The 25,847-nt window shown below is 56.2% G+C and overlaps 1 protein-coding gene across 1 annotated transcript in view; it reads left to right on the top strand.

Moving 5' to 3' along the window:
* MYO15A (myosin XVA) overlaps positions 1-25,847 on the top strand; it is a 51,221-nt gene extending 25,374 nt beyond the window's left edge. Inside the window, exons 31-66 of the mRNA XM_045824481.1 lie at positions 515-696; positions 1,007-1,079; positions 1,270-1,461; positions 1,710-1,870; positions 1,979-2,073; positions 2,590-2,704; positions 2,910-2,977; positions 3,060-3,137; positions 3,283-3,463; positions 3,552-3,684; positions 3,996-4,101; positions 4,238-4,310; positions 5,358-5,479; positions 5,649-5,708; positions 6,154-6,229; positions 6,768-6,883; positions 6,985-7,103; positions 8,080-8,221; positions 8,868-8,979; positions 9,068-9,142; positions 9,567-9,745; positions 10,301-10,416; positions 10,680-10,752; positions 11,001-11,073; positions 11,330-11,403; positions 11,639-11,721; positions 13,810-13,940; positions 14,825-14,919; positions 15,120-15,197; positions 15,580-15,676; positions 17,452-17,612; positions 18,543-18,676; positions 20,684-20,817; positions 21,186-21,319; positions 22,593-22,733; positions 25,740-25,847. Of these exons, the coding sequence (XP_045680437.1) occupies positions 515-696; positions 1,007-1,079; positions 1,270-1,461; positions 1,710-1,870; positions 1,979-2,073; positions 2,590-2,704; positions 2,910-2,977; positions 3,060-3,137; positions 3,283-3,463; positions 3,552-3,684; positions 3,996-4,101; positions 4,238-4,310; positions 5,358-5,479; positions 5,649-5,708; positions 6,154-6,229; positions 6,768-6,883; positions 6,985-7,103; positions 8,080-8,221; positions 8,868-8,979; positions 9,068-9,142; positions 9,567-9,745; positions 10,301-10,416; positions 10,680-10,752; positions 11,001-11,073; positions 11,330-11,403; positions 11,639-11,721; positions 13,810-13,940; positions 14,825-14,919; positions 15,120-15,197; positions 15,580-15,676; positions 17,452-17,612; positions 18,543-18,676; positions 20,684-20,817; positions 21,186-21,319; positions 22,593-22,733; positions 25,740-25,841 (4,084 nt within the window). The 3' untranslated portion in view covers positions 25,842-25,847. The remainder of the gene's footprint in view (positions 1-514; positions 697-1,006; positions 1,080-1,269; positions 1,462-1,709; positions 1,871-1,978; positions 2,074-2,589; positions 2,705-2,909; positions 2,978-3,059; positions 3,138-3,282; positions 3,464-3,551; positions 3,685-3,995; positions 4,102-4,237; positions 4,311-5,357; positions 5,480-5,648; positions 5,709-6,153; positions 6,230-6,767; positions 6,884-6,984; positions 7,104-8,079; positions 8,222-8,867; positions 8,980-9,067; positions 9,143-9,566; positions 9,746-10,300; positions 10,417-10,679; positions 10,753-11,000; positions 11,074-11,329; positions 11,404-11,638; positions 11,722-13,809; positions 13,941-14,824; positions 14,920-15,119; positions 15,198-15,579; positions 15,677-17,451; positions 17,613-18,542; positions 18,677-20,683; positions 20,818-21,185; positions 21,320-22,592; positions 22,734-25,739) is intronic.

Raw genomic sequence — 25,847 nt, 5'->3', positions numbered from 1 at the left:
CCAGCACCCCAGCTGTTGGGAGGGGGCAGGGGGCCAGGTGTGAGGAATGCTGCTACCGGCAGGGGTGAGGCTCATTGGTCCTGGGCCAACTTGAACCCTCACAGCCTTCTCCTGCAAGTGAGAGCTGGGCAGCAGGCTTAGAGAGGGCAAGCCCCTGGCCGGGGTTGCCTGGTGAAAGTGGGGGCAGAGTGCTTCAGAGCCCCATTTCCTGCCCTTGTGGTGCTGCAGAGCCCACCCTGTCAGGGACATTTTGCTCCAACAAGCTCAGATGCACCATCCTGGAATCACACAGGCCTATCCTTGGGCTCATGTGCTGGTTTGAAATACCTCTGGGCAGTCTGGTACCCTTCTTTTTCAGCCTAGCCTTAGAACTCTGGGCTAGCCTGGGGCCTTTTTGGCCTCCCCTTAAAGCTCTGGCCTAGCCTGGGCCTCCCTTAAACTAGCCTCAGGACCTTCCCCTACCCTGGGCTAGCCTCAGGTCCTTCTTCACCCTGCCCTAACTCCTGCCTGCCAGGTTTGTGTCTGACCACGGGCGGAACGGCTTCCAGGCAGTGTGCCAGCAGCGCCTCATGCAGGCCATGGGCCGGGTGCAGCACCAGGGTCCCAGGGCTGCACGGACCTTCCCTCCCACCCAACTCGAGTGGGCCGCAGCCCAGGAGAAGGCCAGCATGGCTTTGGAAGTGGCCTGCTTCAATGGTGAGCCACCTTGTCCTGCCCTCTCACCCCTCTCAGGGGCGGCAGCTGCAGTCAGCAGGCCCTGGGGTCAGAAGGAGCCACAGGCAGTTCTAGAGCTGGGCAGGGGCCTGCTGGGTGTGGCCCTGGAAAGAGGCCTTTGAGTGGGTGTGGGGGGACCTGAAATGAGGGAGAGGGGATGGGGCAGAGAAGACGCAGCCCCAGGACCCCGGGCAGGAGTGAGAGGCCTAGGCGCAGGAAGCCGGCGGGGAGCAGCAGACCCGGTCCACCTGCAGATTTCCCAAGCTGAGCCTGGCACCTGCCCTTGCCCCAGGTGACCAGTTCTCCTGCCCAGTACACTCCTGGAGCACAGGGGAAGAGGTGGCTGGAGACATTCTGAGGCACAGGTTGGCTCCTGGGGTACCCTGCCCAGCACATCCTGTGCGCCCTGGAAGGAGGGGAGGAGGCCAGATCCCACGAAGGGCCCCATGGGGTCCTCTCTGGTCATGCTTGGGGCCTGACTCATATCCCAGAGTCTCCCCAGGGGTACCTCTTGACTTCGTCCCTCATTGATGTCCCTTCATACGCTGTCACCAGAGGTCTGGCAGATGGCTGGCGGGGCTGGACAGTGGCTATGAAGAACGGGGTCCAGTGGGCAGAGCTGGCAGGCCACGACTACGTGCTGGACCTGGTATCAGACCTGGAGCTGCTCAGGGACTTCCCACGACAGAAGTCCTACTTCCTTGTGGGTGCAGAAGGGCCCGTGGCCGGCAGGGGAGGCCCAAGAGCGTAGGTGGCTACCTGGGCCCCCTCATACAGATAGCTGCTCTCTATACAAGACTGCCCTCTGGGTTGCTGGGAGAGGCTGAGTTCTGAACTTAAGCATCCAGGTCCTCAAGGAGGCGGGTCTACCAAAGGGCCCTGCCTTTGTAGGGAGTCATCCGATACTACAGTACAGAAAACAATAGGAGGGGGCAGTCTGGGAGGGCTGCGTGTCTCCCTGGGGATCAGATGTTCCCTGTTCCCCTTCCCTGCAGGGTGTTTGGGAACAGCTGGGACTCAGACGAGGATGCGCCCACAAGGCCCCAGGCACAGAGGCGTGTGCCCAGAGTGGCTGACTCCAGGGGGTACTGCAGCCACCAGGAGGACAGTACAAATGGGGAGACTGAGGCCCGGAGAGGGACAACGACCCACCAAGGTCCAGCAGCAGTGGCCATTGTCTCTGGTGGGGAGGGAACCTGGTACCATGGGAGGTGATAAGCAGGAGGAAAGGACTTGACTTTTGTGTGTGTCCCCCCACTGCCAGACCTGGACAGCCTTGGAGAGCATGCTGTGTCCCACAAGGGACTGGACTGCTACCTGGACAGCCTCTTCGACCCTGTGCTGTCTTACGGGGACGCGGTAGGGATCGGGGGGCACAGTGCGTGCAGACCACAGGCACGGCGCACACATACCAAGTCCTACACACCTCTGGGGTGACAGCCTGGGCCATGGGGTGGCATGTCTCATCTGGGTCTCTTCTGGGAATGCAGTGAAGGATGAGGGTGTCCTCTTGGCTGGAGAGGTTCCTGGATAGAGGCCCAGGGCCTCCTGTGGGAGACGGCCCCTGGGCAGTCTCACTCATTCTGAGAGCCCCAAGGGCCAGCCCCTCCATGGTGTGATGTGCACCTTGAGCAGCGCACAGCCCCTCTTTGAGCCTCAGTTTACTCTTCTGTGAAAGGGTGGTGGTGATTTGGGAGCTCGAAAGGGGTGGGAGGACAGAGTGAAATGCGCGTGGGCTGAGTCTGGGCACACCTTGACGCTTGCCGGCTAGGAGGCACCCGGGAGGGAGGGGGAGGCTGGTGTCAGGTGCCCGTTGCCTTGAAACCTTGGGAAGACAGCATTGAAGTGGTTACTCGAGCCACCCACTGCCCCCAGGACCTGGAGAAGCCAACCGCCATTGCCTACCGCATGAAAGGGGGAGGCCAGCCTGGTGGAGGTGGCAGTAGCAGCGCTGAAGACACCCCCAAGAGACCCCCAGAACCAAAGCCAAGTCAGTGCATGCCCCAGGGCTGGTTCCAGGGTTGGGCAAGGCTGGGTTGGGGCCCCCACTGGTTTTCCTGGCTCCTTCTCGTGCTAAAATGGAGGCAGCCATGGGCATGGTAGAGGTGAGGCACCGGGGTGGGGCATGATAGAAAATTTCTGTTTCCCTCATCTCCCATGCCTTGGCAACTGCACCCTCTGACCGGCTGCCCCAGTCCCAGGCCTGGATGCCTCCACGTTGGCTCTGCAACAAGCCTTCATCCGCAAACAGGCCGTACTGCTGGTGAGTGAGCAGGGGCCCCAGCACTGGTGGGGGCTGCCCTGAAACAGGGGCCTGCCTGGTGGTCACCAGCCCCTCCCCCCAGGCCAGGGAGATGACCCTGCAGGCCATGGCCCTCCAGCAGCAGCCCCTGGGGCCTGGCCCCAGGCCCCTTCCCCTAGAGGTGAGTCTGGTCTACCCTCTGAGTGCTGTAGGGCGTCATAGCGACTCTCTGAGCAAGGACCCCTCAGCCCATCCTGGGCAGACGTGGGGTCCTTGTGAGCAAGCTGGTGTTTCCCAGGCAGCTCACCTCCCCCTGCTCTCTACAGAAACCTCTAGCACCAGAGGCATGGCCACAGTCCATTGGCACGGGGCCCCCGGCCAAGCCTGTGCTACTGCGCTCCACCCCAAAGCCCTTGGTCCCAGCCCCGCTGGCCAAGGCCCCGAGGCCCCCCACCAAGCCTGTGGCTGCCCCCATTCTAACTCAGGACCAGGCTTCTCCAGAAACCAGTGAGTGTCCTATTCCTGTTGGGGGATGGTGGGGCTTGCCAGCATGGGACTGGCAGGTGTGGCCTCACTCTGTCACCCCTGCCCACAGCTCTACCCAGCACAGAGCTGGTCCGGTACTCAACACTCAACTCGGAGCACTTCCCACAGCCTACACAGCAAATCAAGAACATTGTCAGACAGTGCCGACAGCCGCCCCTGGGAGGCCAGCCCCAGGCCCTCAGGTTAGCCCTGCACCCAGGCCCCAGGCGCCCAACCCTGCAGCCCTGCAACCCTGCAGTGGGGTTCTCCTCACCGTACCCGAGTGCCCAGCAATGGTCAGGGAGTGGGTCTATTTATGCAGATGGTCCCCGTGGTCCCTTCTTGCAGAGGGAGGCTCAGACTGCTTTCTATTTTGTGCTGCGTGACCTCAGGCCAGTCTCTGATATGAGGACTTGTCAGGGTTCCCATTCATAACAATGGGGGTGTGGAAGAAAAGGGCCCATAGTATAGGAATTTGTGCCTGGGCAGAGGAGCTCAGTGTCCAACCCACCAGGAAGGATGGCGGGCGTGTGTTTGTAAAGAGGCCGGACCCCCATGAGGAAGCCCTGACGATCCTGAAGGAGCAGATGAGCCACAAGGTGGCAGCGCCTAGCACCCAGGTGAGGGGCAGCAGCTGGCGGGGCCCAGGCAGGTTGGGAGACAAAGAGGGTCTCCAGGGGAGTCTTGGAAACCCACCACCCCTGTAGGCCCTGGCCCTGCCACCTCCCCTGAACACTGTCTTTGGGGTAGGGACAGGTGCCCAGAGACACTGTGGCCCTGGTGAAGCCAGTGACCAGCGCACCAAGGCCACCCATGGGGTCCACTCCAGGTGCGGAGCCGGGAGGGAGGGAGGGAGGGCCAGTGTCCAAGTGCATGAGTCTGTGTGAGCACAGGTGAGTCAGTCTGCGTGTTGGTGGCATGTGTGTCCATGTCCGTGGCCACACCTACTGTGTGGACATTTGTGCAATTATATTAGCACCTAAATAACACTGATTCCAGGTCAGGCCTAATCTAGCCTCACGAAATCTTCACTAAGACCCTTTGACACAGCACCATCTGCATCTACAGATGGTGCCGTTGGGGGCACAGAGGCACAGACAGGTTCAGTGACTCGCCCAAGATCACACAGCTCAAAAATGTCAGACTAGGGGGCTAATCCGGGTCAGCCTTCCAATACCACAGTTGGGGCCTTAACCTCCACATCTGCCTCATGGCAGCAGCAGTGATCCTGAGAGAGAGAGAAACCAGCTCCTGCCAAGCCCGGGCAGGAACACAGCCCCCAGCCTCCGCCCCTCCACGCTGTGTCTCAGCCTTCCTGAGGCACACCCACCCCACTCCTGCTCAGGGCCTTCGTGTGTGCTGTGCCCTCTGGTAGAATGCTCTTCCCAAAAAGATTTTGGCATGCCTGGCTGCTTCTTATCATTTAGGTCTCAAATGTCACCTCTTCAGAGAGGTCTGCCAGGCCACCGGGACTGCAGGGCCCTCGTAGACCAGCCCCCAGACTCTGTCCTAAATTACCCTGTTTTATCCCCTCCCCCAGCCCCCCTCCCCAGTAGCTCTTAGCACTAAGAGCTTCGTCATTTTCCAATTGTCTGTTTCACTCACACCTGCCAGGAGACTCTAAACTCGAGGTAGGCACCTAGTTTATCCTGTTCACAGTGACACTCCCAGCCCTAGGCCAGGCCGGCACACACTAGGTTCTCTATTTGTGTTGGGCTGTCTGAGTGTTCCTGGATGCATGTGATCAGGTGTGTCTGTGGCCAAGGGTGTGGGATGCCACCCTACCTCTGCCCCTTCCCAAACATAAGTTTGCCTCAAGTCCCCTCACCAGCGGGCCCTGCCCCTTCACCCCTCCTCGACTTGCTGTGCTCCCCAGTGCTGCCTTCAAGGTCGCTGGAGCCTGCAGAGGATCCTGTGCAGACGCAGCTACACCGCCTCCTCAACCTCAGCTTCTATGGCTACCAGGACACCCCCTGGCAGATCTTCCTGCGCAAAGAGGTGCCTGGAGCCATGAGAGGGGCTGAGTAGGGGCCACCTGGGTGGGAGAGCCTGGTTGGGGTGGAGCTAAGCTGGGCACCTGCATCTGGTAGACAGGTGGGCAGTACCTAGGGGACGGGGCCAGGGTGAAACACCCTTTGGAAGGCCCTCACTGAAGCCACCCCCACAGGTATTTTACCCGAAGGACGGCTACAGCCACCCTGTGCAGCTAGATCTCCTGTTCCGGCAGGTGAGGTCCAATCTTCCCTTTCTGCCTCAGTGTACTCAGCAGGGCAATGGTCACGTGGACAAGCTGCCTGTAAATTCTCATGCACTCTTGGAGTTGGGTCCTTGGCCATGGTGTGGATGGAAAGCTATTCTACTGTATCTTCTACTCCCATGATTAGGGTCAACAAGCTCACAGTCCCATCTAACTGGACTCAGTTTGTCCAAGCTAGACAGAGACCAGAGGGCAAATCCAAGTCCCACTATCTAGGTTAGGGCACGAAGGCCCGGGATGGGTGGCGTGACTTGCAGAGGTAAGGAGGCAGGAGAGCATCCTTGCTGTGGGTTCCCATTTACCCAGGTGACCCCACAGCTGCATATACGGGGCCCTCACTTGTCCTAGAACAGTCCAGCCTGGGTTTTCAGATGGGGGTCCCTCGGGCCACCTACATTACAGCTCATTCCCACAGATCCTGCATGACACGTTCTCTGAGGCCTGCCTACGCATCTCTGAGGATGAGAGGCTCAAGATGAAGGCCCTGTTTGGTACCACAGTAGGGGACTGGGGTGGGGGGAAGGGGAGGGATGAACCTAGCCCCACTCACCTCCCAGATCCTCCTCCTTGCTCTGCTGCTAGTCTCTCCCATGGACAGATGACAAGGTTTTTTTTATTTGTTTGTTTTAAGATTTTATTTATTTTCAGAGAGAGGGGAAGGAAGGGAGAAAGAGAGGGAGAGAAACATCAATATGTGGTTGCCTCTCACGCACCCCCTCCTGGGGGCCTGGCCCACAACCCAGGCATGTGCCCTGAGTGGAAACTGAACCTGCAACCTTTCGGTTTGCGGGGCGATGCCCAACCCACTGAGCCGTACCAGTCAGGGCTAGGTGGCAAGTCTGACACCATCTCTGCCTGACAGGCTGGGTGGCCTGGGACATCTCATCTGTGTCTGGACATCGGTTTCCTAATCTGGCCACTGAGGACACAATGGTCCCATGTGTTCTTGCTGAGTGTCAGCATCCCTCTCTGCAACTTAGGCCAGCAGGTTATGGGGGAAGGATCCTGACCCAACCTGGTGTCCCTTAGCCCAGAACCAGCTGGACAAGCAGCGGCCCCTGGCAACAGAGAGCGTGAAGCGGGCTGTGGTCAACGCTGCACGTGACAGCTGGGAGGTCTACTTCTCCCGCCTCTTCCCCGCCACGGTGCGAGCCACCTGCCATCCTCCCCCTAGCCAGCCCAATCCAACCCAGAAGCTGTAAGAACAAGGCCAGAAGACCATCATGTGCCCTTGTCCCTACCCCAGGGTAGCGTGGGCACTGGCGTGCAGCTCCTAGCTGTGTCCCACACAGGCATCAAACTCCTGCAGATGATCAGGGGCAGCCGGGAGGCCAGCGGGCAGCTGCGGGTCCTGCGCAAGTACAGGTGACTGGCAGGAGGGTGAAAGGGGGCTGGCTGGACACTGGGGCAGGGACTGACTTCCGCCTTTTCTTACTGGCCCTTTCACAGCTAAACTACAAAGCACCTACAATGTGCCAGGCAGGGTCCATGTCGAGCCTCTTAATCTAGTCGATTTTTGAGATGGGGAAACAGGCTCAGGGAGAGAAGGGGCTTGTCTTGGGTCACACAGCCAGGAAGTAAATGAGCTTGGAGCCCACTCTGCTGGCTTGCTGCAGACCAGCCCCACCCTCACACAGCTCACTGCAGGGGGACAACTGGGTGGTCAGCAGCTATGTTCCGGTGCAGCCAGAAAGGGAAGGGTGCTCCAGCGTGAGACCATGAGGCCATCCAACTCCCAAGGCCACTGCCTGCCAGCAGTGCCTTCATCCTTTACAGCATGGGACGGGAACAGAGGCTGGCTCACTTTGAATTTGGTCAGTGAGTGAAAGACAGATTTGGCAGGGTTTTTTTCCTCTTTTTATTTTTAAGAGAGAGGGAGGAAAGGAGAGAGAAACATCAACTTGTTGTTCCACTTATTTACACATTCATTGGTTGATTCTTGTCTGTGCCCTGACTAGAGATTGAACCTGCAACCTTGGTGTATCAGGACGACACTCTAACCAAATGATCTACCCAGCCAGGGCCTCAAATATAGATTTGTATAGGCAAATCTTGGGAGACTGGGTCACAGGGCAGATAAATAAACAAATAGCAGAGAGTGGGGAGGGCCTGAGATGTTGTTGGTGCGAAGGGCAGTAGCCAATGAACTGGAGCCACAGAGTGATCAAGAAGGGGAGGCTGCGGAGTTCCTGGGGTGCCAGGGGTGCTTGCGTGGGGGGGCTGAAGTGGGGCTAGGTTTCAGCAGTGGGACAGAGCAGGGGCAGAGGAGCCAGATGGGTGGAGTCCAGGGCATCCTTCTGGTCACAGGCTCCTGTCCTCATGCCGCCGTCTCACCCTCCAGCTTTGCGGACATCCTGTTTGTGACCATCCCCTCCCAGAACATGCTAGAGTTCAACTTAGCCAGTGAGAAGGTCATCCTCTTCTCGGCCCGAGCTCACCAGGTCAAGACCCTGGTAGACGACTTCATCCTGGAGCTGAAGAAGGTCAGGGTCTCACAGATGATCCCCCTGCAGCAGCCGAGGGCTCTCCTGCCCTGGCTACATCTCAGCCACGCCTGTCTGGGAAGTGTGTGTGTTGGGGGGGGGGTCAGCGGCCGTGTCCATAGACCTTTGTAGGCCTTCAGGCCTGTGCTCAGGACATGCTTTCCACCTGGGATGCCCTTTCACCTTTGCCAGCTCCTTCCAAACCCTTTGCTAGCACTCTCGGCAAGGGTGTCATGGCACCTCCTCTGAGCTCTGCTGCAGTTATGCTCCTCACCCTCCTGCAATGACCGTACTGCCCCCCACTGTGCACTGCAGTGGCTGTCCACCCTCCACTCTCCCTCCAGGCAGGGCAGCCCCCTGGGCCAAGAACAGGCCATCTCTGCCTCAGGCCCAGCACCTGGCCTCAGTGTGGAAGCTTTGGGGAGTGGGGTCAGGCACACACAAGGGCTCTGACATGCATCAGGCTCAGACCTCTGATCCTCTGCAAGGTCATCCCTTCTACCTGAAATGCCCTGCCCTCCTTCACCTAGAAAATGTTCTCTGATGGACTGGGGAGGAATGCCCGTGGGGGCAGGGGAGTGGCCCCCGGACTCTGGGAGGAGCGGGGAGGCATTGTAGTGCCTGGCCCTGCCCCTGGCTGACCCAGGACTCGGACTATGTGGTTGCTGTGAGGAACTTCCTGCCCGAGGACCCATCGCTGCTGGCCTTCCACAAGGGCGACATCATCCACCTGCAGCCCCTGGAACCACCTCGAATGGGTCAGTGCCTCAGGATGGGGTGGGTATGAGAGGAGGAGGCTAAGCAAGGGGCCACCCTGGCAGTGGCTGACATGAGCCTGGGCCACAGGCTACAGTGCCGGCTGTGTTGTCCGCAAGAAGGTCGTGTACCTGGAGGAGCTGCAGCGCAGAGGCCCTGACTTCGGTAGGTATCCCAGCCTCCCGTGCTCCAAAACCTGGAACCCCTCAACAGCACTTACCTTACCTCATGCACTCACACTGCATAAGCAGGATGGGTGTTTCTCAGGCCCCAGAGGGGTCTGGCCTGGCCAGGTCTCCTAAGGTGACTCCTAGTGGCTGGCCAGCCAGCCAGCCATCTGCCTGCATATCTGGCTGAAGGGTCTCTGTGGACATTAGTGTTTCCATGTCCATGCCAAAGTGCTGCTGCACTTCCCATTGAGGGCTTACCTACTCTTCCCTGAGCCCACAGCCTCCTCATCTGTAAAGGGGTTCCAAGGTAGGCCTCCCCACTTCACTTTAGGGAGTGGCCAGACTACTTGAGGATCCCTAAGTCCCAAGAAGAGACCGGAGACCCTCCTGTTTGCCTCAGACTCTTTCCCTTCCCCTAGGTTGGAGGTTCGGGACCATCCATGGGCGCATGGGATGCTTCCCTTCTGAGCTGGTGCAGCCCGTGGCTGCCCCCGACTTCCTGCAGCTGCCCGCGGAGCCCAGCCGGGGTCTTGCTGCTGCCGTGGCTGCTTCCGTGGCCTGCACAGCTGCTGCCTGGGAGGTGGGCCGCAGGAGAGAGGTGAGACCCATGGGGCCAGGCCACCTGGGTGGAGACAGCAGGGGGTCATCCTTACTGGAGGTAGATGGGAACAAGGTCTGCCTGTGGCGTTGGCCAGTCCTGGGATGGGGTGCATCTGATAGGGATGGTCAGGCATGTGGCCTGTGAGATGTGACCAGAGGTGGTTGGGGGTGTGGCCAAAAGGGCTAGAGAAGAGTGAAGTCAGCAGAAATGTTGTGACCGGACCCATGTGGCAGGATGGGGCCAGGTGAGTAGGGCAAAGGTGGAGTGAGGTAATGCTAAGTTGTAAGGTGCCAGGTCAGCCCAATCAGGTACCTGGAGCCACCAACCCTGGGCGAAGTCGGGTTGAGTGGTGGGGTGTACCCAAGTGGGTCAGGGGCTGGGGTCAGCTGGGCATGGTGGGTGTAGCTGGGTGGAGAGCGCAAGGCAGTGGCGGGAGGAGCAGCCCGAGATGTCTGAGCACTTACAGCTGGAGCTGTGTTGAGTCGGCTTTGACTGGGGTATAGGAGGTGGCCAGGTGGAGGACAGGCCCTCCTAGCCCCTGCCCTCCTGCAGGGCTCCCCGACCAGGTCTGGCTCAGTTGACCATGGGGAGGATGGCCTGGCTCTCCCACCATGCACAATGCTGGAGTTTGCCCAGAAGTATTTCCGAGACCCTCAGAGGAAGCCCCAGTGAGTGGCAACCCCACCCCCCACCCCCACCCTGAGGAGGTCCTGTGGGCTTCTTGCAGCTGTCCTGGGGGGAGGCCCCACTTCTGGTGAGGGGAGGAAAAGCCACCCAGCTGTGAGACCTACCTGCATCCTGGGGTTCCGGGAGCCCTCCCATCTGGTCAGCTGACATTGGGTCAGGAATATTCCCACGTGGGAAAAGGGAAAATCATGTGGCCACAGGCTCAGAGGAGGCCAGTGTTCTGCACATCTACTTCCTGTTGTAGGGATGGCCTCAGGCTGAAATCCAAGGAGGGCTGGGAGTCCAGAACCTTGGAGGACATGCTTTGCTTCACCAAGGTACCCAGCCCCAGGCCTCAGTTTTCTTATCTGTAAAATGGTGGTACAGGCCACTGGGGTAAACAGCCTTGTCCCCAGAGAGACCGCACCCTCAGCACCCTGAGTGCCTGAGAGCGGCATCTGTCCCCAGTGTTGCCTGGCTCCCTTTTCCTGGATTGCATCCTCCTGTCATGAGAAAGGGCCCAGTATGCGGCACTCCTGTTCAGACATGCCCCTCCCTCATCATGACACAGCTCCTCCCCTCGCAGACCCCGCTCCAGGAATCCCTCATCGAGCTCAGTGACAGCAGCCTCAACAAGATGGCCACGGACATGTTCCTAGGTGTGCTGGTGGGGCTGCGGCAGGGGCTCCAGCGGGTGGGATACACACTGTCCGTCCGGCCCCTGCTTGTCAGCACTCCTCTGTGCCTCACGCGCTCCCCATCCCCCAACTCAGACATGGGGCTCCTTTAAGAGAAGAGAAGCCCCCAGCTGCCCCTGACCACAGCCTCTCAGAGAGGGGCCTAACCCTGGGGTCCCCTGAGGTGGGTGGGCGGCTGGGGGTCTGGTGGCCTAAGTGGGGTAGGTATTTCCTGCAGCTATCATGCGGTTCATGGGGGACGCCCCACTGAAGGGCCAGAGCGAACTGGATGTGCTTTGCACCCTCCTGCAGGTCAGTCCAGCCCACTTTGCCAGAGGCTCTCTTTCCTGTTCTGTGGCTCGGTTTCCCCATGTGCCAGTCAGAGTTGCAGGACCATGGGGTGGGCAGCTTCCTGAGTGGCCCAAAGCAGAGTGCATCCCACTGGTGGGGAGGGGCCTAGAGAAGGAATACCAGGTGGATCTCAGAGTGCCCACTGTGTTCTTATGTGCCTGACGTATGGCATGTGAACTGGCTTGTCCTCCTACAGCTGTGCAGGGACTACGAGGTCATGCAGGATGAATGTTACTGCCAAGTGGTGAAGCAGATCACAAACAACACCAGCACCAAGCAGTGAGTAAGCTGGGCATTCACCTCCATCTACCCCTCCTCCGCTGTGTCCATGTCCAGGAGGAGCAGTTCAGCCTCCACTTCCCAGGCCTGTCCCTCTGCGGATCCCCTCCCCAGCCCTCTTCTTCACTTGGTAGGTGAAGCACATGTGTTTGGAATGGCTTGGTCCAAGACAAGCTACTCCCGCTCTTGGAGCTTCAGTTTTCTCTCTCTACAAAATGGCAATGATCGTGTGCGAAGCCAGGTTCTTGGACTCGCACGTGATCAGTTAGAGCTGATTTAAGCAATAGAGGGTCCAGTAACTGGAAAGTCCAATATGTGACTTCAGGCAAAGCTAGACCCAGGTGTTATCAGGAAGCAGGCTCCGTCTCTGTCCCGGCCCTGTTTTCCACTGTGTTGATATCATTCCCGAGCAACATCTCCAGTAGATTGGCAAGACATTTCCCAGCTCAGCAATCCCAGGGAAAGCAAGGTTGACCCAATATTTTCATCAACAATTCCCAAATCCTGTGTTGTTGGCCTGACCTGGTCACACATGTGTCCGTCCCTAAACCAACCACAATGGTTGTGATTGCATGGATCTAGGTCACATTCCTGTCCCCAAACCAATCACCATAGACAGATAGAAGCTAAACTCTAATTTGGCCGGACCTGCCCTGACCAGTGTGACTCAGCTGGTTGGGTGTTATACAACAAAGCAAAATGTCACCAATTTGATTCCTAGTCAGGGCACATACCTAGCCTGGTTGTAGGTTCGGTACCTGGTCGGGGGCATGTGAAAGGCACCCAATTGGTGTTTCTCTCTCACATCAATGTTTCTCTCCCTCTTTCTCCCTCTCTTTTCATCTTTCTAAAAATAAATAAATTACTGTACTTTGCCATGCATAATGTGCACTTTTTTGCCCAAATTTTTGAGGGGAAAAAATAAGGATGCACATTATACATGGGTAGTTCTAATTCTGTATCTGTATAAGTGTTTTTAATTTTAATTTTCGTATTTTTTTAGATTTTATTTATTTATTTTTTTAGAGAGAAGTGAAGAGAGGGAGAAAGAGAGTGAAAGAAACACCAATGCGTTGATCGGTTGCCTCTCACATGCCTCCCAACTGGGGACCTGGCCCACAACCCCGGCACGTGGTCTGACTGGGAATTGAACTGGCGACCTTTGGTTCACAGGCCAGCACTCAGTCCACTGAGCCATACCAGCCAGGACTAATTCTTTTATTTATGCTCATGTGTTAAAAGTGTAACTCTAAAAACTAATACAATATCTGTATGCAAAATGATACCCTAGAATATAATCATTGGTTTTGTTTCTAAATACAAATAAATATTTTTAAAATTAAAATTGTTTTTCCCTGAAAGTTTGGGCCAAAAATGTGGGTATGCATTATATACACCAAAATGCAGTAATTAATAATCACGTGGCTGGACCTGGTCCTCATGCCCATCTCCACACCACACGGACTTAGGGATGGGGGTGTTTCTCTAAGGGAGCTGGGTGCTGCCCTCAAACAGGAGAGGTCCCACAGGTGAAGCCCTCATGCCAGGGCTATGTGAGTGTGAAGGTGAACTGGGCTCATACAGCAGCAGCACGTAGCAAGTGCCCAAAGTGTGTGCTGCTCTTGTTACCACTGGTCCCATGGTCCTGTCCCCATCCTTGCTTCTGCCTCCACTTGTTCTCCACCCACCTGGGAATTTTAGAGCCACTCAGCCATGCCCCTTTTCCCTACCCCGACCCCAGGCCTTAACCTGCCATTCCCTCTGCACAGCCCTGGCAGGTTCCCTCTTGCCCTCCTTCAAGGACCCTCACCAGAGGCCTGTCCAGAGAGATTCAACCAGGGAAGGTGTTTCTTTGTGCATGTCAGGGGCCACATCTCCTTCCTTCCCTGTCTCCCACCTTGGCTTCCCAAGCAGAACACACCTTCTACGTGGCTTCGGAACCACCAGCTCTGATTCCACCAGGCAGCGAGGAACATCCTCATAACACAGGAGCTGCCTGAAAACCAGAGACCTCCAGCCCCAAGCCCAGGAGATTCCTGACATGGCTGTGGCCACCCGTGATATGGTCCTATGTTTGTGTTCTCACAGGGACAGCTGCCAGCGAGGCTGGAGGCTGCTATACATTGTAGCTGCCTACCATGGCTGCTCTGAGGTCCTCCAGCCATACCTCCTTCACTTCCTGCAAGACGTGAGCCAGACCCCAGGCTTGCCGTTCCAGGGTGAGGGGCCAACAGCAAGTGGACCCTCCTACACCAGCAGCCAGCAGGAGGGTGCTCAGGCATCGCTTACTAAACATCTATGGAGGGCCCACAGGGCCAATGCGATGGGCTATCTGATCGGTGGGGAGGGTGGTGTGTTCCTAGAGGAGCTGTTGCTCTGGGCAGGGATATCTTGGTGGGCTGAGTGGCACTCGGGAGCAAAGGCCTGGAGGTGGGTAAGCATGGCATATGGAAGGAGAGAAGGAGAAAGCCAGGCCTGGAGTACCAGGGTGAGACCCCACTTCTCTGGTCTTTGAAGCCCACAAAGGCCGTAAGTGGGCCCAGTCAGGGGTGGCCGGAAGCTGGTGGCAGGGTCTCAGCCTTGGTCCACTTCAGAAAGGCCAGGGCCCCTGTGGTCACCACAGCAGCCGCAAAAGAGATGGGGGGGACTCTCTCTCTCTCTGTCTCTAAACCCTCCTCTTTGATTTGATTGACAAACACTCCCAGGCTCAGTGGTGAATGGGCCCAGCTCTGAGGAAGTGCCCTCAGAGCCTCCAGGGCCACTGAGCGTGCCCTAGGAGTCTGGGTTTAGCCCTCCCCAGAGCAGGGTGAGAGAACCTTGCCCACTCAGGGAACTGGAGAGCAGATGAAGGGACCTTTGCACTGGGACCCTGGCAGTGGGAGGGCAGTGTCCTGGCTGGCAGGGGCAGAGACACATCACAGTCATGCAGTCTACTGGGGGCCAGACCCCCAGTCAACAGCTCAAGGGGCTGGAACTATTTCCAGGACTCATAGGTAGCCAAGGGCACTGTGACCTAAACAGAAGGCCTGAACCATGTAAGATGTGGATTCAAATCCAACACTCACACTGCAGCCCTTGACCTTGGGCGACTCTGTCTTTGTAGGAATCGCCAAGGCCTGTGAGCGGAACCTGCAGAAAACCTTGTGCTTCGGTGGCCGCCTGGAGCTCCCTAGCAGCATGGAGCTTCGGGCCTTACTGGTGAGTACACAGAGGGATGGGGGTTGGGGTGAGTGTGAGACCCTGTCGTGTGTTCAGGTGCATGTAGAGGTGCCTGTCCCATGCAGGTGCACAGGTGCTCCTGCTTGCACTTGCCCCAAGCCTCTTGGCTTAGGGACTCCTATGGCAGGGCACAATACTGGCCCAGATCCCTAGGCCCAGCCTGTCTTGTCTTCTCACAGGCGGGCCGTAGCTCCAAGAGGCAACTCTTTTTCCTCCCTGGGGGCCTTGAACGCCATCTGAAAATCAAAACATGCACCGTAAGTGAGGGAACGGCTCTAGGAGATGGCTGCTGGAGAGGCAGGGACACCCCGGTCTCCAGAGTAGGCCTCCAAGGGCACTGAGCCCTCCCAGGCTCTCACACAGCCCCACAAGATCGAACTTCCTTCTCAGGGGAGCAGACTGAGCCTTGGGGAGGTGGAGCTTCCAGCTCAGGGTCAGACTGCAAATCAGGGACAAACTTGCCCCTCTCAGACTCAAAAAGCTGTCCTCCCTTACTGCGGAAGGCGAATTCTCAGGGACCCTAGAGGGCCCTCGCCCATGTGCAGAGGCCCCAAGGAACTCTGCCCGTGGTCTCCTGCCTGGAGTGGGCTGGGGAGCAGAGGTCAGCTCGGCTGGCATAGCGTCACTGCCCCATCCCAGGTGGCCCTGGATGTGGTGAAGGAGATTTGTGCTGAGATGGCTCTGACACGCCCTGAGGCCTTTGAAGAGTATGTCATCTTTCTTGTCACCAACCAAGGTGAGTGGCCAGGAGGACTGAGCATGCTGCACTCATGCCCACCACATGGCCTGCGGGGTCTGGGCCAGGTGCCACTTTCTGCCAGAAGCCCCCCACCCCCCATGAGGATAGGCCATTTCTGGGCACCGAGCCCCCTAGCCCTCTCTCTGTCTGTCCCTCTCTGCTCTGTGTGCAAGTGTGCCTCGTCTCCCCCACAGGGAGTTCATGGAGGACAGGGCACTCTCTGACTCTTCCCTGTGCCCCTCGGGGTCTGCTCAGTGGGCCCTGCCTTCAAGGGGCTCCCATCCTAGGGTGCTTTCCCTTCCCGGGCCCCAACTCCTGGAACTCACAGACACAAGCATTTTTCCTGCCACTTGCACCAGAGAGCTCCTCCCTTGGTTTCACTGGGTCCTTCTCATGTGGCCCAAAACCCCTTCCATCTGCTGTTCACTGACTCTAGACCGTGGTCTTGTTGGCTCCACCCACCCCCAACCAGTTCCCCCACTGCCGCCTCGTCCCTGAATCATGTGTCTGTCCTCAGCCCCACTTGCCCAGAGTCTATCCAAGACATGTCAGGAGGAGAAGGCTATGACAAAACAATCCTAATAACTGCCATTTATGGAGCAGATACTACATCTCAAGCACAGTTCAAAGTGTTTAGTTCTATCATCTCCTTTAACCGCCACAACAACCCTATGCAATGGAGACTGTTGTCATCCCCATTGATAGATGGAGAAACCGAGGCCTACGGAGGGTGTGGTGCTTTCCTAGTGCTGCTATAACAAACCAACACATACCTGGGGGCTTAAAATAACACTTGTTTATCATCTTTCAGTCCTGGAGGCCAGAAGTCCTGAAATCCGTGTCATTGGAGTTGGTCCCTTTGGGTGGCTCTGGGGGAAAAACTGGCCTCTTGCCTTTTCCAGCTTGTAGAGACCACCCCCATTCCCTGGCCCACAGCCCTTCCTCCATCTTTATCATCCGTCTCTCTCCCCTCCGCTCTCTTTCTTACAAGGTCCCTTAAGATTCCATTGGACCTACTTGGATGGCCTACGCTAACCCAAGACCCTTAACTTAGTCACTTTTGCAAAGTCCCTTTTGCCATGAGGGTGATGTGTTCACAGGTTCCGGGGGTGAGCACACGGAGGTCTTCCGGGAAGGGCCATTCATCAGCTTGCTGTGGAGGTTAAGGGACTCACCTAAGATCACAAAGTTGGGATGGGAACCCAGGCAGTCTGGCTCAAGAGCCCCCCACCTGGCTTGGTAAAATTTTACTGAAGGTACAGGATGAGGAGCAGAAATGTCAGTGTAGAAAATAAAAACTTAAGCCTCTCCTGCAGGTTCAGACCCACTCAGTGCTAGATCCCGGTCTTCCTGACCCCCTGCCCACTCAGGAGTCCAGCAGGGGTCTCTCCTGAAGGAGTTCTGCTGAAAGGCACCCACTGGGTCTCACATCTGAGGCCTGCACACTTCTCCCTGTCCCTATCCATTGCTGAAAACAAACCGTGCTTTCTCTGAGCATAACTCAAAACGTTTGCCTACATCTGGGGGGCTAGAGCTTGGAATGGGAGGCATTCACATCTGCAGTCATCAACAGTGCCCAAAACCAGGGCACCCTGTTCCATAACATGCTCTCCTGGGCTGAGGACACCATGTCCCAAAGCAGCGAGGGGGCTTATCGGAGGTGATGCTCACATGGTGGCAGGTTGAGGTGTGTACACTCACTCTGCACAGGCACACGAGGCCACACTCAGCCATATGCATGCTCCCACCCAGCTGCCTCTGGTTCTCCACAGGCCAGCATGTATGCCCACTCAGCCGCTGCACCTACATCCTGGATGTGGCCTCAGAGATGGAGCAGCTGGACGGCGGCTACATGCTCTGGTTCCGGCGCGTGCTCTGGGATCGGCCACTCAAGTTTGAGAACGAGCTATATGTGACCATGCACTATAACCAGGTCAGCAGGCGTGGGCCACTCTGACACTCTGGCCCCTTCCAACCTTCCCCCAAGACTGTGAGGTCAAGCTTCACAGCCTAGCGTTTGAGGCCTTCATGATGCAGATGGTCCCTGCTGATGTTTCTAGCACTGGTGCCCCTGCTTCCCCTGCATAGTTTCCTTGGGGGGCAGCCAAATGACGTGACCCCCTACCACTTAGTTCTCAGACCTGTGCAGGTGCTGTCACTCTGCCTGGCTTGCCTGGCCTATGTCTCTGCCTTTCTAAGCCCTCCCCAGCAAGGCTACCTCAAAAGTACCTCTCCCAGGTGGCTCTCTGACTTTTCCTCTTCTGACTTTCTCCTCCTGGGAGCACATGGCCTGGCCCTCTCTCAAAGGCCTGGACAGGCCTCAGCTAACACTGTTATTTCTGTCTTTGTGTTATTCCCCTTTGACACCTGGGCCTCTAAGTCAGGATCCTGGTGTTTACAGAGTCTGTTTCTTCCCTCCTATGCTAACATTTGTGGAAGTGCTTGGACCGGTAGTGCGTTTTGTGGAACCATTGCCAAAGCTTCTTCCATTCCAAGTACAAAATAACATCGCTTGGCTTTTGTGGCCACATGGTGTCGCTGTTGCCAACTATCCCACAAGCAGTCCACTGCAGTGTTTCTCTAGGTGTGGCCTATAGGCCAGTAGCATTCCTTGGAAACTTGTTAAAATGCTAATCCTCAAGCCTTGCCCCAGATCTAGTGAACCAGTCTGGGAGTGCAGCCGATGACTCTGTTTTAGTGACTCAAGTAGGTTCAGTTTTTGGTAACCCCAGCCCAGCAGACACCTACACACTGTGATGTAGGAGCCCACATCCCCCAGTCGCTGTGGTGACTCCTCCAGCCCCTGTGACCCATGCCCCAGTGCATGCCTGCCTGCAGTCCCTCATGGAGTGTGCCCCCGCAGGTGCTGCCAGACTACCTGAAGGGCCTCTTCAGCAGCGCACCAGCCTGCCGGCCCAGCAAACAACAGCTGCAGCAAGCATCCAAGCTGGCTTCACTGCAGCACCAGGCCAAGGACCACGCCTACCCGCCCAGTGTGTGAGCGCCTGCCCACCTGTCAGCCCCCACCCCCTGAGGTTCCTCAGATCTGACGTACCAGGTGGGGGTGGGGGGAGGGCCCTGTCCCGCTTGCCCTAGCAGGCTGTCTGGGGAGGGGCTGACCTGGCCCTGGGGCTGACTGACATCCTGCAGCTCGCCCCATGAGCCAGGAACCCTCCTCCTACCACAACAGGCTGCTCCTAGCTGGTATTAGTGGGTCAGAGCACATTTAATGATAAAAAGGCTTTCAGGACATGGCCATGCAGAAATATTTGGCTGAAGAAATGTTCACCACGGTGTTGTGTCCAACAATAAATAGGACATTCCTCAAGCACTCTAAGTCTTGAGTGCTAGACAGCCTGTTACCTGATGTCCTCAAAGAGGTGACAAATCAGTCCTTCTTAGACTTGGTCTCAGGACCTTTTACTCTCTAACAATAGGACCGACCCCAAAGAGCTTTTGTTTATGTGGGTTGTATCTATTGGTGTATTTACCATATTCAATATGAAAACTAAGAAACAATTTAAAATATCGATTTATTAATTAATTTAAAACTAAGGACATGTTATATTGCATGTTATATCAACATGTAATTTTATATTACATATTATATTAACATGTAATTTAATATTACATGTTAATATAAATAACTAATATAATAATGTATAAGGAATAATTACAATACAAATAATATAAACTATCATTACATGTTAATATAAATAACCTACAAACAAAAACTGTATTTTCAAAAAAATTTAGTGAGAAGAGTGGCACTGTTTTACATTATCTAAATGGCTTTATCATCTGGCTCACCAGCAGACAGCTGTGTTCTCACATCTGCTTCTGCAGTCAGCCTGCTGTGGTCTTACGTCATGCAGCCCCAGGCCAGCTCCACTGTGCACTTGTGAGAGAGAAAGAGGGGGAAAGCAAATAACACCTTAGTGTTATTATGGAAGTGTCTTTGACCTCCCTGGCCCTCAGCCACACCTGGAAAGCCCCTGATGTGAATAATAGTAAGATAATGTAGGTACAGTGTACGTCCTAGTGCTCATGATGCAGTAAGGGCTCACTCAATCCTGGGTAAAAATAATCGTTGAGTTCTTACTTTTTACAAGGCACCCTCTGTATGCATGTTCTCAGCTAATCTTCCCAATTGCACTTTATTTTCCCCTTATACAGATAAGGCAACTGAGGCCCAGAAAGGTCACATGGCTTACCGAAGTTTACCCAGCTAATAGGTGCAGGGAGGACCAGGATGCAAATGTGGGGAGGCTGGGTCCAGATGCCAGTCTCTTACCCCAGCAGTGCAAAGAAGGAAAGATGTGCCGGGGTAGGGAAGGTGTCCCTTGGGGAAGGGGGTGCCCCTGATTTTCTGCCAGCCCTTTCCCAGTATGTAGCTCAGGGTAGATGGGACTGGCTGGGACTGTTGTTGGAATTTTCTGGATGTCCCAAGGAAAAGGAGCTGCTCTGAGGAAGCTAGCATATCAGAAGGGACTGGAGTGGGGATGGGGAGCTGATGGCCCTGCAAGGAGGGGCCCCAGCATTCTTCTGCCCCATAGTCTGACCAATGCTGGCAGTGGCTTTGCCCACCTGGGTCTTTCCACCCCTGCCACTCCACCGTGTGCTTCTCACCCCTCTGACCTGGGCTTCTCCTTGTGAGTAGGCACTGAAAAGGAAGAACCCACCTTAGATTCAAGTCTCAGCCCCGACTCAGACTTACATGTGGTTACTGTGTGACCTTGGACTAGTCAGCGAACTTCTCAGAGCCTCAGTTCCCTCATCTTCGAACAGGAAGCCTAGTGGTTCTGGCCAGCAGCTATTGAACACCTGCTGTGTGCCAGGGTACCATGCGAGCACTTTATATCCACCCTCAACCAACCTGCACTCCCCAGTGGTTAGCCTTCCAAACTGTTTTGCACACTGCCTGCAGTGAGGACTGAATGAGACTGTGCGTGCAGAGCACTTGTGGTAGCAGGTGCTCAGGACTGCTTTGCCTTCCACATCCAGACGGGAGGTCCAGGAGTATGTCCCAGCCCAGCTTTACCACACCATGGCTGGCTCAGCCTGGCTCAACTTGGTCAGCCAGCACCGGCAGCAGACGCAAGCACTCAGCCCCCACCAGGCCCGTGCCCAGTTTCTGGGTAAGAGTCCAGGGCTGGGAGAGGTGTCCTTGGGGGGCTTTGCTGAGGAGGGGGCCGTGGAGGGTGGAGATGGAGGCACCATTTTCAGTGTTAATTAAGCTGGGCTGCCTGGAAAGAACACCTTTCTCACCAAGGCACTCCCCAGACTCTGGGTGGGGCCTCGGCAGATAGGGCTGGCAGCCAGAGAGTAGAGCTGCAGGTATGGAAGAAGGGGGTAGAAGGCTGGGAGGCCAAGGTGAGAGGCTTGAGGGACAGAGGACTGCAGCTGGTCACAGCAGGGAAGATGAGCGCTGCAGGAGGACATGCAGTTAAGGGCCCTGGCTGTCACTGATGAGCCTCTCACGCTGAGTGTGCCTCTCCCACCCCAGGCCTCCTCAGCGCCTCACCCATGTTTGGCTCCTCCTTCTTCTTCGTCCAAAGCTGCAGCAACCTTGTTGTGCCAGCCCCCAGCATCCTTGCCGTCAACCAGAACGGCCTCAACTTCCTCAGCATCGAGACCCACGTGAGTGGCCTCAGTCTGCTTGGTGCTCACCTCCTCTTCTCTGAGCCCTACCCCTCAAGGGGCTGAGATCTCCAGTGGTGGAAGCCTACCCATTTACACCTGGTGACCTTGGGCATATCTCAGATGCTTCTCTGAGCCTCATTTCCTCATCTGGAATGTGGGGATTATAGAACCCACCCAATGGGGCTGTCATGTAGGTACAACACATGCTAAACACTCAACTAGTGTCTTAATCACCTGGGGCAGCCATAACAAAGTACTGCAGACTGGGGCCTTTGGCAATTGGTTGGAATTGGTTTGGCAGTTGGAACTGTCTCACAGTTCTGGAGGCTGGAAGTACAAGATCCAGTGCCTGGTTTCCTCTGAGGCCTCTGTCCTTGGCTTGTATAAGCCATCTTCTCCGTGTGCTCCTGTGACCTGCTCTCTCTGCACGCACATTCCTGGTGTCTGTTTTGTTCACATTTCCTCTTCTCATAAGGACACAAGTCAGATTGCATTAGGGACCACTCGAATGGCCTCATCTTTAGAGGGCCTGTCTCCAAACACAGTCACGTTCTTGAGGTGTGGGGGTTTGGGGCTTCAACATATGGGTCTGGGGCCACACAAGTCCACAATAAATAGGACCTGTTGTCCGCCTTTAAGTTCTTCCAGAAGTGGGCCTGGACATGAGGACGGGGCAAATGGTTTACTGGGAGGGGATTTTGAGAAGAAGCCCTGGTGTGAGGAAGTAAAATCAGGAGGGAATCTTGCATACCCTGGGCAGGGCATGCTGGCAAACAAGTTGCTGCTGTGGCACTAGTCCATCTGGTGCTCTGGGAGATGGCATGGAATGCACCCCACAGAGGACGCCCTCTGTCCTAGTGTCTAGCCACTATGTCCCCATCTGTCACTAATCCAGGAATTAACTCTCAAAGCTCTAGTTTTTCCTGCATGTGCTCTGAACTTGCTCCTGGAGCTAAAAAGCAAGCCCCAAAGGGGTGCAGGTGTGAATAAGCAGCTTTGATGTGAAGGTCAGGGCACTACCAACACCCACAGCGCCCCTGCATCCCCAGCATTTAGAGGAGTGCCTGGAACATTGTAGATGTGTGCACAAGTGTGTGTTGAATCAGTTTTACAGGTGAGATCCAGAGAGGTAAAACGATGACTTGCTCCAAGTCACTGGGAATCTGGTACTCGCTGGGGGCTGTCCTGCCTCCTATTGATCTGGTCTGCAGGGGAGGGATCAGGGTGTGTAAGACTGTCCCACACATAAGTGTGTCTGCCCCTCCCCCAGGAGCTGATGGTGAAGTTCCCCCTGAAGGAGATCCAGTCCACATGGACCCAACGGCCCACAGCCAGCTCCAGCTACCCCTACGTGGAGATCGTGCTGGGGGATGTGGCCACCCAGTGCACCATGCAGCTGCAGCTGGAGCAGGTGGGCCCTGCCTCAGCACCCAGGCCTTGTCTCCCAGCCCCTTGCTCCCTTATTTCACTCACTAGGCTCTTTTGGGTCTGGCTCCAAGATAGGTCAGCTCCTGGCTAGGCCACAGGAAACACCCTGCCCAGTGTAGGGGACAGAATGAACCCAACTCTGCACAGGCTGAAGGTTATTAGAGTGGTCTCCCAGCAAAGTCTGGTTGGTGGGATCATGGGAAAAGGTCCAGGTTGTTTGCAGAATAGTGAGTAGTTTGCTAGGGAACTGGGAAACACAGCTAGGGCAAAAGACATCATGAAGCTCCTTGAATGCCAAACTAAGAACTTGGGGCTTTCTATCTCCTGAGGGCACTAGAAGGTGGGTGAACAAGCACCAACACAGAGTTTGAAGACACTCACCTGGGCTAGGGCTTAGAGGTAGATTATGGGGCCTGGGATTGAGGGTAGGGACAGTGGGGCCTCCATGTGACATACAGGGAAACAGGACCCCTGCCCTGTCCCTTCTCATAGTTGCAGCAACTGTGGCTGCTCCTTAAAAGGCATGACTGACCACTGGGCTCCTGTCTAAGTGTTACAGCTCCCTGTGGGGGTGAGGGAGCAGGATCAGAGTTCTCACCCCACTGAAAGAGGATTCAGACTTGCAGATGGAGCAGAATTGGGGTGGGTTGCCCAGGACCACCCCCTCCTGCCAGGGCCTTCCTGGAAGGAGCTGATTTCCCACAGCAAGAGAGAGGGGCTCCCATTGCTGCGGCTCTGACTCTGAGGGACAGGCCAGGACAGAACCCCTCAGAGATGCTGCAACTAACTCAGGACCGCCCCCCCCCCTCCCCGCCATACACACCCCATCTGCTTCCTACTGTTTCCCAGTCCTGCCCCTGCAGAGGCCACAACTCTGGCCTTACACTCTGGCCCAGTCCGCTTCCCCAGGCCCTCCTCTCAAAGCTCCCACCACAGGGAACCTCCTCCCTCAGACCTGCTGACCACCTGCTTCTTGGGTTTTTTCCTGGCGCCTCCTCCCTGGACTGCCTCTAAATGTTGCTGAATCTGGGCCTTTCCCCCAGCACCCCCTCTAGCACCGAGGCTTCAAAAACTATTTGCTGTGACAGCCCCCATATTCCTGTCTCCTGCCCTGACCCCCTCAGCATCTCCCTTGGAGATCAGCAGGCCTTGCTACCTTACTTTCCAACCCTCCCAGGAGCCCTCCCTATTCCTGCCCCCTCCTCTCAAGATCTCTGTGGCCCTCTGCTCTCGCCCCTCACCCCAGCTACCCTGGCCTCTTCCAGCTCCCTGATGACAAGATCGCCCTCCGCTTCCTGCCCAGAACCTTTGTACTCACTGTCCCCTCTACCTGGAATGCTTGCCTCACACCACCCGACCCAGTAATTACAGGGCTCTCTCTCTCCCTTTGTTCTAGTTTCATCACAAACATCACCTCCTTCTAGAAGGCTTCCCTGCCCCTTCTCCCTGGTAATCCTCTCTTCCTGCCTTGGTAGCCTTCACTATGGCTTGCAAATCACATAGTTATTTACTTATTATCTGTCTCCCCGACCAGAAGGTCAGCCGCACAAGGGCAGGGCTGTGTCCCTCTTGTTATCTGTAACACTGGGCCCAATACAGTAGATGCTCATTGAGTGGATGGGTGAACTGAAGGGGCCTTTTTGGCTTCCCCACTTCCTTGCAGCCCCCCCGACCTCCTTATGTTGCCACCTCTGCCTCTTGCATGTGTGTGTGTTGGGCAGGGGACACATTCATTCGAGTGTCATTCATAACTACCGAGCAGGCTCTGAGCAGGGATACTGAAGTGACTGAAATCCCCTTGGGCCCAGCTCTCACTGAGCCCCAAGTCTTGTGGGAGGAACGGATATCAAAGAATTTCTCAGATAAATCAGGAGGACCAGTGCCGAGAGGGTGCACTTGAGCTACCTGGGAAGTCATGGAGAAGGCTTCCAGGAGGTAGTAACGTCTGAGTGCAGCACTGACACAGTCAACAGACCTGGGTCCCTATCCTGCCTACCTCTGACAGGCTGTGTGAGGGTACCTTGAGCAACCCTGCTTCTCCCTGGGCCTCAATCCCCACCCCAGTCAGGTGGGGCAATAACCCCAGGGAGGTCTGGAGCACTGCAGCAAGTGGGCAGAAGTGCCTGGGAGGGAGGTTCTCTCTGCCCATTAGCTGAAGGGGCCCCTAGGGTGGGACAGGCCCAGCTTACCTCAGCAGAAAGCAGTTCAGAGTGCAGCCTTGCGCCTCCTCCCACCTGGGTTCAAATCTGTACCACCTACGTGCTGTGAGGTCTGGGATAAATGGCTTCATGGCTCTGGCCTCAGCTTCCTCACCAGTGGAATGGGATCTAAGAGTGTCCCCATAGGGACAATGTGGGGACTGGCAGGGGTAGTACTCAGGACAACACCTGGCACAAAGTTGCCACTCCGTAGTTTTGCCCTCCTCCTTTCTGCCCTCTCTGAGCAGCTCTTGCTGGCCAGGGGCATTACCAGGGGGATTCCAGTTGGCTGTGGCCTGAGAACTATGCTCACAGATGGATTTTCCATTGTTCCTTGCTGCTCCCACCCCCCACCTTGGTAGCCCTGAGGCTGGGTCATCCCTTATTCTGGGCTGTGGATGCCAGGTGGTAACTGTGCCCACACATAGTTAGAAACTTACCACTTATGGACTGGATTAATATTTTTTTTAAATCTTAAAGGATTTACACAAAATAAAACCCCATGGAATCCTCACCACAGTGCTATGACACAGGCCCTGGTAAACTGAGGCCCCACAGATGAAGCCTGAGGCTCAGGGAGAAGAAGCAGACCCCAGCTTACACAGGTCACACACAGCAAGGCTGGCAGGTGTTCTTGCTCTCCTGCTTGCTTTCCCCTTCTGTCAGACAGCCCAGCAGTCCTCCTTCCAGCTTCTTATGCTCTTCCCAGGGCCCTAGGGGGCTGGGGAGGCTGGCCTCCATATCTCACCAGCCCCTTGCCAAATGTGGGCTCTCCGCTGTCTCTGCTGCAGGGCCTGGAGCTGTGTCGAGTGGTGGCTGTGCACGTGGAGAACCTGCTCAGTGCCAGGGAGAAGCAGCTCACACTGCCCCCAAGTGAGATCACACTGCTCTGACCTGGC

Source organism: Phyllostomus hastatus, unplaced genomic scaffold, assembly GCF_019186645.2.
Source record: "Phyllostomus hastatus isolate PE091 unplaced genomic scaffold, TTU_PhHast_1.1 phas_scaffold_55, whole genome shotgun sequence".
In the NCBI taxonomy this organism is placed as follows: domain Eukaryota; kingdom Metazoa; phylum Chordata; class Mammalia; order Chiroptera; family Phyllostomidae; genus Phyllostomus; species Phyllostomus hastatus.
This window is presented reverse-complemented; position numbering and strand designations above follow the sequence as displayed.